This window comes from Zootermopsis nevadensis, unplaced genomic scaffold (genome assembly GCF_977971745.1).
Source record: "Zootermopsis nevadensis isolate Lab colony 2312 unplaced genomic scaffold, Znev_1.0 Znev_ptg000027l, whole genome shotgun sequence".
Classification (NCBI taxonomy): domain Eukaryota; kingdom Metazoa; phylum Arthropoda; class Insecta; order Blattodea; family Termopsidae; genus Zootermopsis; species Zootermopsis nevadensis.
Window position 1 is genome coordinate 2,737,293 of NW_028259159.1, and position 18,548 is coordinate 2,755,840.

The 18,548-nt window shown below is 38.1% G+C and overlaps 1 protein-coding gene across 2 annotated transcripts; it reads left to right on the forward strand.

The window, feature by feature from the left end:
- The first annotated feature begins 8,309 nt into the window (after window positions 1–8,309).
- LOC110838874 (RING finger and transmembrane domain-containing protein 2) lies at window positions 8,310–16,243 on the forward strand. Of its 2 annotated transcripts, none has more exons than XM_022082505.2 (8): window positions 8,310–8,450; window positions 9,415–9,543; window positions 9,982–10,449; window positions 11,640–11,756; window positions 12,599–12,776; window positions 13,058–13,211; window positions 14,535–14,750; window positions 15,425–16,243. In XM_022082505.2, exons 2-8 carry the CDS (start codon window positions 9,417–9,419, stop codon window positions 15,656–15,658), a joined length of 1,494 nt encoding a protein of 497 aa, XP_021938197.1. In that variant the 5' UTR covers window positions 8,310–8,450; window positions 9,415–9,416; the 3' UTR covers window positions 15,659–16,243. The 2 variants fall into 2 exon arrangements, with proteins under 2 accessions (XP_021938197.1, XP_021938196.1); XM_022082504.1 differs by lacking the exon at window positions 8,310–8,450 and adding an exon at window positions 8,457–8,679.
- Window positions 16,244–18,548: the final 2,305 nt, after the last annotated feature.

Consider the following 18,548-nt stretch of genomic DNA (forward strand, 5'->3'; position numbering starts at 1 on the left):
CCTTTTAAGATATGCGAGCGCCTATTTACTATTAATTACAAATATGGAGACTGTGCGAAACGTTGATATTATCGTAGGCTACGAAGGGGCACAAAATATTAAGCCCGGGTGTTTCTGACGCTCTAGCGTGAACGAAAAAGAACACCTTGTGGACCGGTCCATGTCTATCGCTCTGTCTGCCGCTAGCCGAACAAAGGTTTTGCCAGGCTACCAGATCACAACCCCCGTCAATCCCGAAACGTCTGACAAGTCAGTTTGTGCCATGCCGTCTGTCTATTTCGCCAGCAGCCATGCAAGTTTCTTGAAGCTGCTCACCAAGCCGTGGTAGGATCGGCACTGGTCTGCCTTGCCCACCGCCTGTGATCAATAATGGCGGTGGTGAGCTGGAAACGGGGGAGGGGGGGTAATGATCGCGGCGCGGCGACCTGTTGCTTGCATGAATATTTCCATCCACACCTCGCCGTCTTGTTTCCAGACACCGGCTACCCTGTTCTACATGTTAACCGACAGACAGTTGATGTCATGTCTGACATGTCTGCAGAGAATGATTGATTCTTTGTATATTTAACTGTCTTTGCAAACTCATGGGTCATAAGGCGTCGAACTGTACGATGGAGGCGTATTGGAAACTATGCTGAAGGACGCGGCCACGGCCACGGTGTGTTTTAAGGCAGACCGTGTCCCAGCATTTTTATAGAGAGATGGAAGAAACGAATCACAATTGCATCCCGAGACTAACTTATCCATGGATGTCCAGTGTTCGGTGTAGAAGAGTAATAAGTGTAAACAGCTGTTAGGCCTTTCTGCTACTGCACGTATAGATTAAGATTGGGCGCTGAAGATGAAGTGGCAGGTGGACTGAGAAAACTGCACACGAGGCTCTCCGTAATTGCATTCTTCTCCAAACATTCTTGGAGTATTCAAATATAGGAGAACGAGATGGATAAAGAATGTAGCACGCACGAGGAACATTACAAAATTTTTAGGGATGCATCCCGTTGTGTGTTTAACGTTAGGTTGGCGGTACGTCCACACAATTATTTTTTATTGTAGTTTCAGTGTTTATATTAAGAATCCACCTTCTTAATTCTTAATAAACACTGAAACTAAAAAAAGAATTGTGTGACGGACTGAAAACCTAACCATTACAAAATGTTGATTAGGAAGTTCGAAAGGCCTAGGCTCAGATACGCGGATAATACTAAAATGGATGTTAAGGAAATATGGTGGCAGGCTGTGAACTGGGTTGATCTGGTTCAGAACAGGGACGGGCGGGCATTTGTGAACACAGTAAGCAACTTTCGGGTTCCATAAAAGGCAAGGAATTTCTTTACGAGCCGAGCTACCATCACTTTGTCAAGAAGGACTCTGATCCATGCATTTCCGTGTAATCTCCCCCCCACCCCCACCCAAATGACTTGTGTCTGTATCAGGGATCAAGGGTCGACCTCTGCGTCATATTTGCATTACCTCTAATCTCCTGGTCCAACTGCTGGTGAATATGACGTCATCAGACGCGGCTTATGTCTTCACAGTTCCGTCCAGATGCAGGCCAGTTGCAGCTTATTCACACATGTGACCTTTTGGTCAAAGTTTTCAAACTCTGAAGACCTGTAACCTAGACCTCGTACCCTGTCTGCAGTCCTGCAGCCCGTGGTTTGTGGTTTCTTCATTCCTTTCTAATTGAAAACTGGATCATGTCCACTCTCCTTCCAATTCAGAATGTGTGACTGAAGCCCGCCTTCGTCTTGTCAGACATCCAGAGTAGAAAAATCACCAAAAACTGCGGTCGAGTGATGAGCACCCCTGCTTCTTATTCTGGCATTCCTGGGTTGCAAACTCGGTTTCAGTGATATTGTTTGTGGTTTTCTCTTTCCTTCAAGGTAAATGTCGGTCCACTTCCACTTCCTTACACACACATCGCAATGCGTCATATTAATCTACAACTTATACTGCAGAGAAGGCGTCGTTAAGTAAACCAAGAATCAATCGATCGGTAAGAGAGGTTGCGAATCACTGTTCCAGATAATAGGATACTAGACCGAGGCGCAGCTTTGAAAGTTACAAAGACTCGACATGAGACGTCAGATTCCGCAAATAGATTTTTTGTTTCAGACTCAGGAATGGCTTCCTACTGGAAGCCGTGCGAATTCCTGGGCTTCATAATGATGGGTTCTGGTCAAATAATTGCAGCTCTATACCGTATTATTAACGAAACGCCTGTGGGAAAAAGCTACTTCTTAATGATAATAATCAAGCATGTTTAGGTTCTACGACATTTCATTGCCAGCCAGTCATAAAAAACGTCAACATTAAACAGTAGGCACACGCATGCATTTTTTTTCTGTTCGTACAACTAAAAGAGATAATAATTATTTTCTGTGGGGATGAAGTTTCCAAAAGGACACGACGGGGCTGTAGAAAGCCTCAGTACGTGGAACAGGTGGAAAGACTGCGTCAGGTGACGCGGCCTGTGCCATCCAAATGTTTCTTTGCTCTTAGATACTTCATTGGCCTTGATATTAATTTACACCGGATGCAAGTGCAATGTTCCCAAAATATCTGACAGCAGAGACATCACAGACACAGAGGCGGAAATGATTTTCCGTGTACTTCGTTACATATTCGCTATTATTTTTTCACGTAAGAAATATTTTGTACGATGAGTAGTTTCTTTAAGTAATTAAAAGAGTTAAATCGCAGTCTTATGAAAAATAGGCTTTGAATGTAATCGATAAATAGGACTACAAAGAAATATTTAGAACTGGCTGTACCTTCCGTACTAAATTTAATCGGAATCCGTTCAGTAGTTTCAAAGGTGGTCAACCCAACTCTGACGTAACGGACTGTCTTTCCTGTAAATATAGTCAGTGTGTGTGGAAACATGTAGGCTACAGCGGCAACACCTGGGAAGCTTACTGCCTCTCTTAAAACAACGGGCAATGATGAAGCAGGCGAGTTCCATGTAGTGCCTGAGTAACAACTGCCAGGCTTTGTTTCCCACATTAAACTTATCGGTGTCACAGTTCTTTACCTCTTCTCCCGTTACCTTTGTTAGGCCCATTCGCTGAGTTAGGCTCCGTAAAGCATAGGGTGGGGTTCGTGCAGTCGTGAATCAAATACAACATCCAGTAAGTCGGAGGGGGGAGGGGAGGGGTCGTCATAAATCCAAACACCTATAATTCCCCCCGACCCCAGAGGTCAAGCTTTAATTACAAAAAAACCCAACGTTGCTGCAGGTACATGGAAAGTGTCACAAGACAGCCTAATCTCAACATTCGGTTGGTTACAGTTTTTATCCCCCAGTTAATTTACACATATTTATTTAATATTGTTATTTTACTTTATTCTCGGTTTTATTTACTGTAGATTCTATTATAAAAACTCTGTACGTACTTCTTGTTTCTTCCATAAGAGCCACAAAGCCAGCCTATCTCACCATCATGAAATTTTGCATGTCTTCAAGATAACTCGTCACGCCTTCCATTCTTCAGTTAATCCATGTATTGGCCCACATATTTTCCTAGCCACTGTCTTTTATATACATCGTCTGTACTTCTTTCAAATTAAAATGCAACGTTCCGCAACCATAACAAGGGGACACTGATTTATAGGCCTAAATTGTAGAAGAAATCAGTCAGGAAACGTACTCACGCCGTGACAGTTCCGATTCATTCGTCAACATTTGACCTTTGCGAATAGCGCTTGTGACATCACAGTCGGAGATTCTCCATGTGGTTGCTGTCTTCTCACGACGTCATCACAGGGATTCCCCACGCGCTTGCTTAATCTGGCTGAAATTCCCCACTTACCAACTTTCGCTCGCATAAACGCTTGTAGCTTTATTTTTGTCAGATTTCAACAACAATTGGGCGGAAATAGGAAAGAATTTAAAATAGCAACTTGTTATTTTGATGCAGCAGTCTCAGAGCCTGACTCAGCAGACGGCAGCAAACAGTAACGCAACAGGAACAACAAAATACAAAAGGAATTGAGTCAAACACAAAATATGAACTAAACGAACTTGGAAAAGATGGGTTGGGATATTATGCCATGCAGAAAATACTGCCCGAAAATCTCGTTTTATATTTTACAAGAAATTACTAACAGTATAAGTAGGACAGGCTTCTGGCAAGTGGACATAGTAGTAGGCTTAATCGAACAGAAATTACACAGTAGTTTTACTCAGCCGTTACTGGCATGCAAAGGGGCAATTTTTATAAATTGTGAAATTGTTAAATTATTGGAATAAAGATTAATGGATATTTATAATCTTCACAATATTGCATAAAGCATGACGGACAAAATTTTAGGCACAGGCATAAACTTCCAGGTATCTGAAGATGTCTGTCTTCTGGGTTGTTGTGCCGTGTACAACCCAGAAGACAGCCATCTTCAGACTCACCGCCGTGAAAACCTCAAGACCTACGTTCCAGGTATCTGTTGAGAGACGTGACGGTGTAGGGGCTGAGAAAACAGCCACGTGCTACGGCACAGAACTTAAATCAGAAGCAGGCCCACTCCCGTGTAATAAAACCCCTACGTCTCCCGTGACAATCGAGTTAAGATCACCCCAGTTTCTCAGACGCTGTGAAGGTGCAGAACGTGTGTTCATTGTCAAACTATATTTCTCCTCTAAATCTTTTGCTGCTGTTCGTGGAGCATTCAGCAATGCATGTCCTGACAAGAAAGTACCGGACAATACAACCTCTGATAATTAGGTGACAAGTGCCCATCAAACAACAGAACATTTGAAATTACGGCCGTATCGAGCAGCTTGAAGTAGTCCAGCAGCTGCAGCGATGGGATCCGGCTACAAGAAGTCAAAGCTGTTGTTGGATTCGTCATTTTATGCGTGGAAGGGTTGCGTTTTAAGTTGAACACTCTGTAGTGCCGAAGGTAGGTCTGTACAGCTTTCTCTCAACATCTGATCGATTCAACACACTAAATTCATCTAATAAGTCGAAGCGTTTTTGTGACACATGTTTTCTGTTTAAGGAAATGCTTAGTACAGAGCTTATTGTCATTATACATTCTACACGAAGTTCCGCCCATTATTGTAAGTGCAAATTGATTGTGACAATTTCCGGTTAGTTGGCAACACTGGTTACAGGTAAATTAGGTTAGGTTAGTGTCGGTTAATCCTAGATACAGTCAGATTGCCATCACAGCAACTGATTAATTGCCACCACAGTTGAAAAAAAAACATTTTCTACGAAACAGAGAAGGGTCGACCAAAGCAGAGGTCATTAGTGTCGCATACCACATCAGCTCCGCGCCTAATTTGTAAAAAACAAAAAGCGGGCTGTGTTTCGGGCGTATTCCATTGATGTTTTTATTTTATTTTAATTTTATTTTTCTTCCTGTTGTTTGGTCGCTTTGTGGGGACCTCGAAACCGAATGTGAACAAGCCTTTTTCCCCTCCACGTCTCAAACTGAAGGCCCTTGTTAGGTTCATATGAAGCTTATAAGTTAGGCCTATTGTTTCATTAGACATCAGACTAATTTTCTGTGAGGTTGGTGACGTTGATATAAGTTGATTTTATTTTTTTATTTTTTTCGTAGAATAGTGTTGGAAGGACGTGTTGTCTTCCTGTAAAAGTTTCTCAACTTAAATTGATTTTTCGATCTATTCCCACACCTTCCTATGTTGCTTTTTCCTCAGGGAGCGTAATTCATTTTATGTAGCCGGCAGACACTGTTTTCCAGTGGCAATCACAGTCATTATCTGCTTTAACGTTCAGTATTGCTGCATTTTCCCCTCACAGTGGTTTTGCGACACTTGTATGTTTCCCAGAATAAGGAGCTATAATCTCCTTAAACGTCAATAGCCTATTGATCCATATGGGCTAATGAAGCCTCGTGTTTTCTTTGAAGTAGGAATTGAATTTTAAACAATGTTTAGTTACGCTTCTGCCTCAGACGTCCAAGTGGTAATAATTTTTAACCTGTCAAATATGTTTGTAGTCTGCAGTCTGCTTTTTATTAATTTTTCACTTCTCTTGAACAAATGAGTGTCGCTGTTGACAGACACCTTGTGCTGTGACCATTCGGAACATCCTGTGGGTGCCACATGTGTGACAAGATGGAGTGTCAGCGTGCAGACTGTTAACAAGCTCGAGGGCTCTTACATCGGTTAGTCGGTTTCCTCAACCGAGTTTATCTTCTTAGATTTCTTGCTGGGTTATTAATGAGCATCATAAGCTTCTGGAACGGTGACAAACATTTCGTTCTCACTAAACCGTCGATTGTACAAAGTTCTAGAAAATAAATCTGTAACTAAACCAACTGTGTCTTAACAAAAACCCGGAGATTCAACGCAACTGGACACGGTCTTGAGCCAGTTTCATTCACCTCCCTTCCAAAAATGTATTTTCGTGAGGCGCTAAATGTATCACGTACTTGAGTTCGATTCTAGGAAGGGTCGTTGAGATTCTTTTCTTCACCATCCACTTCAGAATAACTCTGAGGCTCACCCAGCCTCCCCTCAAGTGGATATCGGGAACCCTTTTTGAGAGACACACCACAAAAGTTTTAAATAAAAGAGGTGGATTTTAATGAGAAAAATAATACAATTTTAATTTCAACTTCATGGGAAATGGTAATTATGTTCGGACGATATGCACTACGACTAAATTCCCTCAGCAACTTTCAGTACATCTATACCATCAGTATGGATCGTGGACCAAATCCGTTGAATAGTTTCGGAGATGAATCATACAGGCTGACACAGACCACCTTGTTATTTATTCGTGTAATAAACTATGCAGAGAGTGCAAAATAACTCCGCCAGCACTGGAAATATGGAATATGAAGACGTCTGTCGTGTCACTGTTGTACGTACTGCAACATAAGAAAGTAAGTAGCTTTCTGGTGATGAATTCACTCGGTGACAGGCCATACTTCACCGCCCCCTAAATTCGCTCCTGTTAGGCAAGCCCTTCTGTAACACATGTGCGACAACTGGAGCCCTGTTACTGTTAATTAACTGCTAATTATGTACTAATTAGTTTTCAGTTGCAGTCGCTAGATGTCTCGCAGGAAATGACGACAGGGTGTTCTCAATGGCGCGGAACTCTGTGGTTGGTTGATTTGTGGGAGGGACCGGATACTGTATACTCTTCAACCTTCGTCATTACGTTAGTCCGAAGAAACTGTTAATGTTTTACCCGACATTGAGAATGAAAATGCTTTGAGACTATCAGTTATGAAGACTGCATTTCGCATTTGTTGAAGGACCTAATTGACTGCACATCTACCGACGTACTTTGGCGTGTGCGGGGTTTCCCCCCGCAATATCTGAGAGTTATCGAGCCTCAGATTAGCTAAGGAATCTTTATCAGTAGTGGAATTTATATCTATCGGTGTATGGCATCGATTAAGGTCGGAAGATGATTATTAATTATAAGTAAGTGAAAGTTTGATTGGAGTCGGTTGTGTCCCAAGTCAGGGCAGACTGGGGAAAACCACAAAGTCCTCTGAAGATACAGCCGGCAACGTAGCCGAGATTCGAACCTTGTTCCGCTCTATGCAGTGAATAATATTGGAAAGGTGTACTCTTTACGTCACATCACAGGCCACGATGTCAGCGGGATAGCCAGGGGAACAGATAACAGAGGCAATTATTACAATAATATGATTGAAGTTTACAGAATTACCTGTTGTTGAGTTTTAAACACTTGACCAAGTGTCAAATGTCAAGTGTTTTAACCTCCATTCGGGGGGATAGTTAATTTCTTACTCAAGGGTTAAAACACTTGAATGAGACACTAAACTAACCCCCCCCCCCCGAAGGGGGGTTAATTTAGTGTCTTACTCAAGATTTTAAAACGTGTTTTAACCCCCCATTCGGGGGGGGGGTAGTTTAGTTTTTTATTCAAGAATTTAAAACGCAATCAAGTGTTTTAACCCTCAGTTCGGGGGTGTTAGTTTAGTTTCTTACTTAAGATTTTAAAACGCAACCAATGACCTTGATGGACGAAAGAAGCTCCGAAAGGAAAAATGCGAAATTATCGAAAAAGAACGACTCTAAAGAAAGCGCTCCGAAAGGAGCGCGTGGCTCTAGTAATAATAAAATATGGAACATACGTAAAATGGGTTAATATATTGAACAAACCGGCCGAAGGTATGCAATCACACGACAGATGGCAGAAGCAGTTCAGATCATGGTCTTCCATCTGCCGGAGAAATATTAAACTAGATGCATCTTTCAAGGAAGTCGATTGTACTTGTAAGTTTTAATCGATAATTTTTAATATTTTATTTTAATTTAAATTTATATCATGTGTCCCATTAGTTCTGCTTCCATATTTCGAACTTTTATAGATGGAAAATATTATAGAAATTTAATATATCACGAGAACTGTAACCGGACTGAGTAATCAAACTAGCGTATTTCGTATGCAATGATAGAACACACTCCAGTCCATAGATTACCAAAGTCCAAAGAGGTAAAGAATTATGTAGTGTCCATATTAGTGATGTGCTTGGGTATTTCACTGTGACCGAAATTGAAAGATTGTCCTTTGTTATTTGATCAATATGTTTAAACATTATAATTAACGTATTGTTTGTAGTAACCAGAAACAGTGTGTTGTCACCATCAGACCTGTCAAGTTAATATTGTGATTATCACAATTACATTTGGTCTGAGTAACATTTTATTTCCGAATCAGGAAGGTAATGTGGCATGCATTTTATAACGTAGCGATATTGAAATGACACAAATCATCTGTATATGACTTCATATTTACAGACTTTGTCCTGTGTGACTGGGTTTAACAGCTTTGTGAATTGTATAATGCAGCCATCTGTTGTTATTTGTTTCATTTCTGTGCATAGTTAGGGATAAGCACACTACTGTCCACTGGCAAATATTTTTGAATAGGTACTGAAGGACTTGCTTCAATAGCTGACATATTAAGTTTTTTGTTTTCAGAACTTTAATTGGTTTCCAATTGATCCTCCAGTCTGGGAATTGTGGGAGCTGGGAATAGGTTGGGGGCTGTAAAAAGACCATTGTGTTTTAAATGCTAAACAGGGCCTAAAACTTGTACTGGTGACAGTTTCTTATGAATACTGTAATGAAACTTTATGTTCCATAAAAGGCTGGGAATTTCATAACTCGCTGAGTACTATCAGCTTATCAAGAAGGACTCTGCTCTATAGAGTTATTTATTGGTTTCCATTATGTGATAATGGGTTTTCCTACATGTTCTTTGTACCACAAAATCTGTATTCTTCTCTTTTAGTCTTTAGTGAACATTAAGGTAGCACCTTTTTTATTGTTTGCCATTAATTGTTGTAACATACTTATTGTTCCCATGTGATGTTCAGAAAATTGTGACATATGCAGTTTGGAAGGAAATGATTTAGTGAAACTTTGTTATAACCTGTGCATTTTTTCTGTTCTAGGCATGGCATGTTTTGATCGTAATAGCTCAACACAAACCCGAAATTTGAGAAGTAACCTTCCAGCATTCTCAGTATTTAGCAGTTATCACAGCAGTCCGTATCGTGTAACTCAATCACTTGCTTCTCTAGGTATGCCCAAACTAAAGCATTGCACATGTACTACAATATGTGAGTCTTTTTTTTATTTTCCTACATCGGTGCACAGCCTCTCAGTTGACATACACTTTTTGTTAACCGGTTGCTCCCAACAGGTGCACTTCATTACTTCTGAAGGATGATGAAAGGTTATATTAGCATTTTTAAATATTAGAATTTCAAGCAAATTTGACAAATTTAGAAGTTTGTAAACTGTCATTCATCATTGTTACCTAGCAGTCATGGTATGGTGCTTAATTAGACATATTTCTCCTTCTTAAACTTACCCATATTAGTTAATTATATGTTATTGTCAAACAAAAACTGTATGACTAGAGAAGTTGGTGACCACTGGTATATGTAATAGTTTCTCAAGTGAACCTGAGCCTCTGGAAATGCAGTTCAAGTAACATCTTTTATCTTGTTGTTTAGGTTCATTAAGTGGACTTCATATTAATCAAGCTCAGTTAAGACAACCTTCTACTGAAGGTCAGAGGCTCTTGCGAGACAATCTGCACACTATGTTTCAAGGACTGCAACCACTGATGGAGCATGCAAGAACTGCACAGAGCCACGGTCTTCCTCTTTCATGGCTTCGGACTCGTCAGCAGCAAATACAGAACCAACAGCAGCTGCTAACACCATTGTCATCACAGCAACATCAAACTATTCCCATAACTCAGCCTTCCTCTAGTGATAGCTTTGTGATCACAGTTGATACTGATGAGGCATCAGACTCTCATTACCACCATCATCAGCATCAGTACGGTCCAAACATGGCCAATGTGCCAAACACTACAACTGCTGAGAACTTCCTTAACAATATCCGTGAAGCTGCAGCTACCAGTCATCCAGAGCAGCCGCATCCTAACAACAACAACAACAATAATGTTCAAGAAGGTATAATCTTCCTCATCCTCAGTTTCATTTCAGACCACTCGGGAAAATGAGTACCATTTTCACTTTTAGACATGACTAGTTTAAGCTGAATGCACCATAAGTTTGGTCTGTGTACTGAGAGAGAGAAGGGACCAATGAAGCTATTGTTGTGAGTGATTAAAGTTCTTTAGTTGCAATGCAGTCCCCCTCATTCTTATGATATATTTGCTGTTCATTCATCCAGTCAAAATGAGAATAAAGGAACACCAAGCAAGAGTCCTATCAAGGATTCAAAAAATGTAGGGGCACATATGTTTTACCCTTTCTCTGCTAAGTTAAATTTGCTGTTCTTTCTGACTTTTGCTATTTCTGCCTAATTTAAAAACAGGAATATTTTCATGTTTCTAAACAAAATGTCTTCTTTTGACCAAGTCATTAAAAATTTATACGATAGAAAACAAAGTTGTTCTTTTCCATTTTTATATCTTACACTGTTACAGTGTAAGCTAGAAGTAATGCATGAATATGAAGAAAAAGGTTCTTCAGTAGCACTGATCTTATGTCAGGCAAGTGATGAATTACTATTCCAACAACTTTTGAAGGATTCAAAAATTAATGAGAATCCTTGAGAAGTTAATAAATAGTTATTTGGTTGGCGGAATTTATTTACTTTTTTAAAAGAGCCTACCACAGGACTGTACACTGACCCAAGTAAATCATTCATACCCTGATATCCATTTCAAGATTCATTTTAGTATCATCTGCCTATGCCTTGTTCTCGCAAGTGGTCTCTTCCTTTCAAGGTTAATAAACGTTCATTAAAATTATAATTTTTGTTTAGCAGAAAAACATTCTCATCCTTTTCCTTGTTTCATTTGTGAGGAGTTCACTTCCCTTACATGTTGCACTCTGTGAAGTTCCAGTATACATACTAATGAATGGTATCTTACAACAGGTCATGACTGCTTTGTTACTTGATATTCTGTGATGAATGTTTCTTGCACCTTATCCACATGTTAACTAAATACTTCATGAAATCACACATGATTTCATGTTTTATTTGTTAATATTTTTTCATTTGTATATTTTAATAGAATTTTATAAAACAACTGTTGTGTTGCATCCTGCTGTAAAAGAATTTCAGTGTGTTATTTGGCAAGTATAAGAAATTTACATTGGTTTGTAATTGTGCCACTACTTTCATGTTTTAGGTGTTGCAGAAATATTGCATCGGAGTCCAGAAGCAAGGCAGTCCCTCGCCTTTCTGCAAAAGTTTGCACTTTTCCTGCTTATTCTGTTTGCCAAAGGCATCTATGATCATTGTTTTGGTAAGTTTTTGGATTTAATTCCAAAGGAGATACAAATACTGGATGAAAATGAACTTAATGCATCAGTTTGAGTTTAAAAATTGTCAGACCCAACCCACTGTTTGACTTGATTCTTTGAATGTTTAGGTATTTTGGCTTGAAACAGACCATAAGTTCTACTTTCAATATAACTGCATAAATTGTGTTCTTTGCTTAGTTGGTCCACAAATTTCTTGCCCTCTATGGAACTCAAAGATTTATTACCATGTAGGATTTGAAGTTTTCATCATGTTGACAAGAGACCACCATTGTACTTTACCCAGAGGCAGTTGAATGCAGGCCACACCAACACCACTTTTCCATATCAAGATCCATTTTAATATTCTCCTCCTATGTATACATTGGCCTACCAAATGGTAGAGGTTTGCCAACTTAAATTTATATATTTCTCATCACCCCATTGGTGCTACATGTCCCTCTTAACTCACTTTCCAATTCTTAATAATATTTGGTAAAGAGGACATACTATGAAACTCGTCATGTAATTTTCTCCATACTGTTACTTTCGCTTCAGTTATTATCTTCTGCATCTTGTTCTCATACATTTTCTGTCTGTGCTTCTCCTGTAGTTTAGGACTCAAGTGTCATGCCTTTATAAAACAACAAGTATAATTTTAGTTTTGTCATTGTATATTATAAATTATAGTGTTTTCAAGAGTTAGTGGAACAGTAGAGGGGAACTCTTGTGAAATGTGAGACCAGGTCCAGGGGGAAACTAATATTTCCTGTCTAGCAGTGGTATTTGCTCTGCACATTTCCACATTTAGGATTGACAAGAGTGTGTGCATGTTTTTCTTTTCCAGGTATTCTTTTCTTCATTGGTTTGTTCATCACCTTTTGCCATGCGAATGCAGTGGTGAAGCAGGAGATAGCTAAACAGACTCAGCGGAGTTTGACGTCACTGTTACTGATCGTCTGCAATATTCTAGGATGTATTCCGTTTATCTACTACTTGTTCCGAGAACAGAAGCTATATCTCAGGTACTATTAAGATACAGAAAAAAGGCAGATGCATTCTTGAACAGAATATGACTTTCCTAAGTAATAAGGAATACATTTAAAAATGTAAAGTTATGGTATCTTAACTCAGTGTGGTACCACAATACAGACTACAGCCATCATCCTAGAGTCCAGTTCCTAGTGCTCTCACCCCCTTTTCCAACCTTGCTGCTGCTGTCACCATCAGTAGTTTTCAAGTGCAGTCAACATACTTTTGTGTAATAACTGTGAATAAGACCATAATAATTTGTCCTTTGTTGTAGCCTGGTGTTCATCCCCCCATATTCACAGCCTCTCAGTGTCTGGGACTTACTGTGGGTTGTGGTTGTGACAGACTTTGTGCTCAAGTTGATCACAATAATCCTCAAAGTGTCCGTTGCTGTACTACCTGTTGCCCTGCTGCCCTACCAGAGTCGAGTAAGTTGGCTTGTACACTAAAAAGGCCATAATCTCTTCCTAGAGTAAGGGGGTTTCCATTTTGTAGTATTTACTAAGTTAATTATTCCTGTAAATGTGAATGGATTGTTTCTTTAAGTATCATTAACCATTTGATGTTTGTAATGTTGAAGTGTTCTTTTCTTCTCAATACAGACTGAATTCTTAATAGTTATTTAGATACTCTTCAGATTCAAAGGGCTAAGGAAGAATTGGTACATAATATCTTGTTTCCCATATGCCCCCTATAGGCATTGCTGTCGCCTCATACAACATTTTCAACTTCTGTTTTGAGTTTGAACTGCCATCCCTTCATGTCTCACATTTTCTTGTCAAGACTTCATCCAGTATGGATAATACACAACTTCTGTCTTTTGTACATTTTCCTTAAATAATTTGTAATAATTTAAAGGGTTGAATAGAATATATGTAATAGGTATGTAGTGCAACCAATAATGAAAATTAGGGATATATGAACATGCAAATATTCAAGCTTAAGCTTTGCCTGAAGTCTGTCTTCAGACTTTTTATTTATATTAATCCATCTAATCTTACAAAATATGCCTTTATATTTTATCCTAAAATAAGATTGTTTGGTATTACTGGTAGCAAGTCCAGACGAAACAAGAGTTTATTTCTCCAAAAAACAAACAAACAAAGGCTTAATGTTTTTTAAGAAAATGTCTGAGATGACACATCTGTGTATCTTGCTGAGTTGTAGATATTGTCTGAAAGATTTTTAATGGATATTACACAAAATGTTCCTGAAAATTATGTCTTGATTTTTTACCTTAATTAGCTAATTTATCTCCGAAGTATCATTTTGTGCTTGGACTTTATTAAGAAAACGTAGCAATAAATATAATCAGAATCTAAGTGTACAGTTTTTTCTGAATTAAATTTTGAAGATTCATGTAAAGTATGGTATAAATTGTTCAGTGTTTTCAGATAGTATACTTTTTAATTCAAAATATATTCAAAGCCCCAAATTAAATGTGAACAAAACCTAATAATTTGTAATTAAATGTTTTCAGAAATGAAATTTGAAGTTTAATTTAAAATATAAAGTAGTTTTCTTCTCCCAACTCCCAAGATCCAAATTGTTTTCGACAGTATGCTGTAGATTGTCTTGAACCAACAGTGTTTAATTGGATATGAATCCATCCACAATAGTTTTCTTATCGTATTCATAGATGGGCAGTGACAGTAGATATCTGAAACTGAATTTCAGGAAAAAAACTAATTCTGCACTCCTGCAGAATGACATCAACAATGTGATAACTCATACTCTTGATCATGTTGTAGGGAAAATGGTACTTGTTCTTAGAAGCCACATCCCAGCTCTACCGGAGCCTGGCCCCAATCCAGCCATGGCTGTATTTTCTGCTGGAATCTTACCAAGGACCAGAGAAGGTTGTTGGAGTATTCCTGTCTGCGGCATATATGGTATCCAAGGGAAGTGACCTCATGAACAGAGTAAAACTCATGAGAGTTGCATTTTGGAAGTTGCTTCAGAGTGTGGTATGTTGAATTCAGACGTTGTACAACACCACACATACTGAAACATTGTTAACAAAATTCCCATATACTTAATGCCTTAGTTAATCCTAGAAATGGCAATATCAATTACTTTAAAGGTAAATTACAGCAACTTTCTTCTTGGTTATTGTAAATTAAATTCAGAATATTTAGGTGACAAAAAATTTACAATTTGACTTTTGGAACAGGGTTACCTTCTGTTCAGAATGTTTAGCAACTTTTTTCATGGAATATACAGTGGGTTACTGAGCTGAAAAAAGTTATAGATGCATGTATTGCTGATAAGGACTCTAATTTGATCATATACACAGGGGTAAAAATTTGACAAACCCAACTCTCCGAAATTTGCAGACGATAAAATACCCAAGATATAAGATTATATTGGGGGCAGAAATGTGGGTCACGGTTTTCATGATCGTGATGCGTATGATGTTGGAAGTGGCTGCCAGTGCTTCAGAGTAACGTATCGTCTCCGTGTTTAGGTTAGGTTATATGTTCCTCCAAAATGGTGTTACCTATGTGCGTACTTGTATGGTGTCACAGACCAGAAGACCATAATCTACAACAGAGTACTTTATATTGAATCTTAGGGATTAATTATCTAAACCGTTTAAAATTCTTTTAAATATTTTCTAATGTTGTGCTTTCTCTTACAGAATCTTGGTATAAGCCCAAATAAAGACCAGCTACAAACTGCAGGCAGCCAGTGTCCAATCTGTTATGATGATTATAAAAATCCAGTTCTCCTTCACTGTAGCCACATATTCTGTGAAACCTGCGTTGCCACATGGTTTGACAGAGAACAGACATGTCCTGTGTGTAGGGCAGTAGTTGCTGATGATCCATCATGGAGAGATGGTGCAACAACATACATTATTCAGCTTTATTGATGATCTTCCTATTCCTTAACCCCAGTGAGTTGAATTGTAATCTGTTCCATGTGAGGTATAAGCTCTTAGTCATTGAGAGTTTGGCAAGAGACTGATCTGTATACAAACAGAAAGTCTGTACTAAAAAATTGATGTGACAATGGGACTGAGTCTGTTGCCCTCTAATTTGGCTGTGGTTTTGCAGTATGGCAAAATGAAACTGTTTTCTAAAGAAAAAGTGGAGTGTCTACACTTAATACTCTGACCAAGAAGTCAGAGGAAGGTGCACTGCCATGCTGCAAAACTAAAGCTGAATCAGACGGTAACGATCGACTGCGTCAACCTTGTGAGTGATATCAACAAGTGATTCAACAGTAATATAGTTTTGAATTATGGATTGAAGTATATCATAGCATACATTTTCATAAGAGTACTGATTCTCTAGTAATTAGAACACTTTGAATTTCACTACTCTGTTTCTGTTAAATAAGATTAAATCAGAGACAAATATTTGAGTCATTTGTAGACACTTTCTAACACAGAAAGGTAATTTATGTAAAGGAAAAGAATGTTATTAAAGGAAAATTACATGGTAAGGAACATAAACTCTGGGAATAACTTGCAGTACCTAATGTCCTTTATATTCTTCAATCTATGTAGACATGTTGGTGGAAGTGATAATAGTTTTAAAAAAATTTCCATCAGTTTTTTCTCTCTACTTGAAACTTATTAAGACATAATCTCAAAGTTTGTCATCACCATGTTTATAATTTTTAACTCTCAAAAAGGTGTTTCATACAAAATTTGTAGGTATGTTTATGATTTATCATCTAACTACAGAGGTTCATCAATAATTGATATCAAAGAAAGTTAAATTTATATTTTTGTGGTATCCATATTCTTATTTTATATTAATCACAAAAATTATGTTATCAGAAGGCATATATTATTTAAAATTTTATAACAACTAAATTTTAAACTTTAAACAGAACTTACGCTGCTCCCATCTCGGGGATATGCGTGGTCACCATGTTGGTGTTATGGTACTGAATTATAAAGTGTGGATAATGGGTGATCTGTGATGGTGTGATTAGACAGTTGGTTCTGTAGTTGTTGGGAGTGACATGGACATGATGATGTCATAAGCCTCTTATAAAATTGGAAAAGCATGACAGATACACATAATCTTGATGAAGTACTTTCTCATTTGGGGCAAAATCTGCTGAATTTTAGTTGAGCAAGGTGATACAGATTTGTGTTACCATTTTTATCATTAGGCCATGTGGTCTGTTGCATTTTCTTGTCATCACTTTATTAGTCATCCCAATATTCTGTTTGCCCTAGTCTTGTGTGCTGTAATTTGTTTTGGTATTCCATTGTTCTGCTGCTGGTAGCAGGAGAGCTCAATTTGATAGTGCCGATGATAAATGAGTGATACCCATATAAGTATGTTTTGCTTGCCTTGTGATTGCAAAGTGTTATGTTTGAAATGTTCTGTTTCTTCCTGTACCTATCCAAAACCTGCTCAGTTTGGAGAGGATAACCAGTTAGAAGGGTAGGATATCTTCAGTTTCTCAGGGATATCATTTTGAGGTTAATTTTTGGGTTCAGTTAGATCAGGTAACATGAATCCAATCTCAGGGAATATACAGGAGTGAATTGATGGTTCCTGTTTCTTCTCTTGATGATGATGTGGCAGGCATATGTTGATGGCTTCCTGTATTTCCTGAAATTGTTATTGTCTAAGGCATGTGAGAAGTGCTAATGAGTTGTGCGTGATGCAAACACACTGAAATCTCGTGTCCGATAGTTCACATATCTAAAATATAAAAATAAAACTTTCCAACATAAATTTGGTTAAAAATTTTGATTAAGAAAAGTGCTGATCATAATAAAATCCTATCTTAAGCTCCTTCCTTTGCATATAAACCGGAACAAGTGCCAAATGTCCAATTTATGTCCATCTCGGGAGACTTGCTTTGAAGTATTTTATGAAAATATGTAATTGCAACACAATAAGTTGTGATGGTAATTTTATATATTTTGTACACAAAGATAATCAGAATTATTTAGTTATGAATGTTTAATATGACTCGGGAGGTCCAGATTCCAAGTTTCTGCATATTGCAGATGTTATGGTATAATGTAACATTGAATAAAGTTGAAAGCAGAAGTGATTATTTGTAGTATTATAAACAAAACAGTATTTGGAGAAATTTAAAAGTGTAATCAGATTTGATGACTGAATGATAATGGAGGGATGCACTCTTGCTATTTTCCATAACTCATTGGCCTTGTTCATTTATTGCAAAACTGATCACAATACAGATGACAGAGCATAGTCAAACATTGTTTCCTTCTATTGAAGAATGGCATACAGGTGACTACAAGTCAGTCACCTTAATGAATCTGTTTTTTTATGCTGGTTTCCTTCTTTCTCCTTTGTTATATAATTATCAGTGAGCCATTTCTAGGAACATTATGATTGAATTAATGTAAAATGGGGGTTATACAAATTCCATCCAGACAAACTTTGTGTTATAACTTAAATTGTAGATACCCCGATACCAAATTTAATCAAAACATTTTGAGTAGAATAGTTTCAGAGATGAAATATGCAGGCTGGCACTGCCCTCCCATTATGTCTACTTTTCATGTACCTTATGAGTAGTTACTAGTATACTACATTGTGAAATGGTGATCAATATTTCTCCATTAAATGACATGTTTTGCACTCTTATGTGATAAAGTAAGGCATTAGAGGTCTGAACTCTTAGTAGCCTTCAGTACATTGTAACATATCATACAGCTTTTAGACGTCCTGGTCTTATATTTTCCTGCCTTGACAATAAAAAGGGGAAACTTCTGCTTTTTATTGCTTGATTGCCAAGGTCTTTCTAAATGCTTGCTT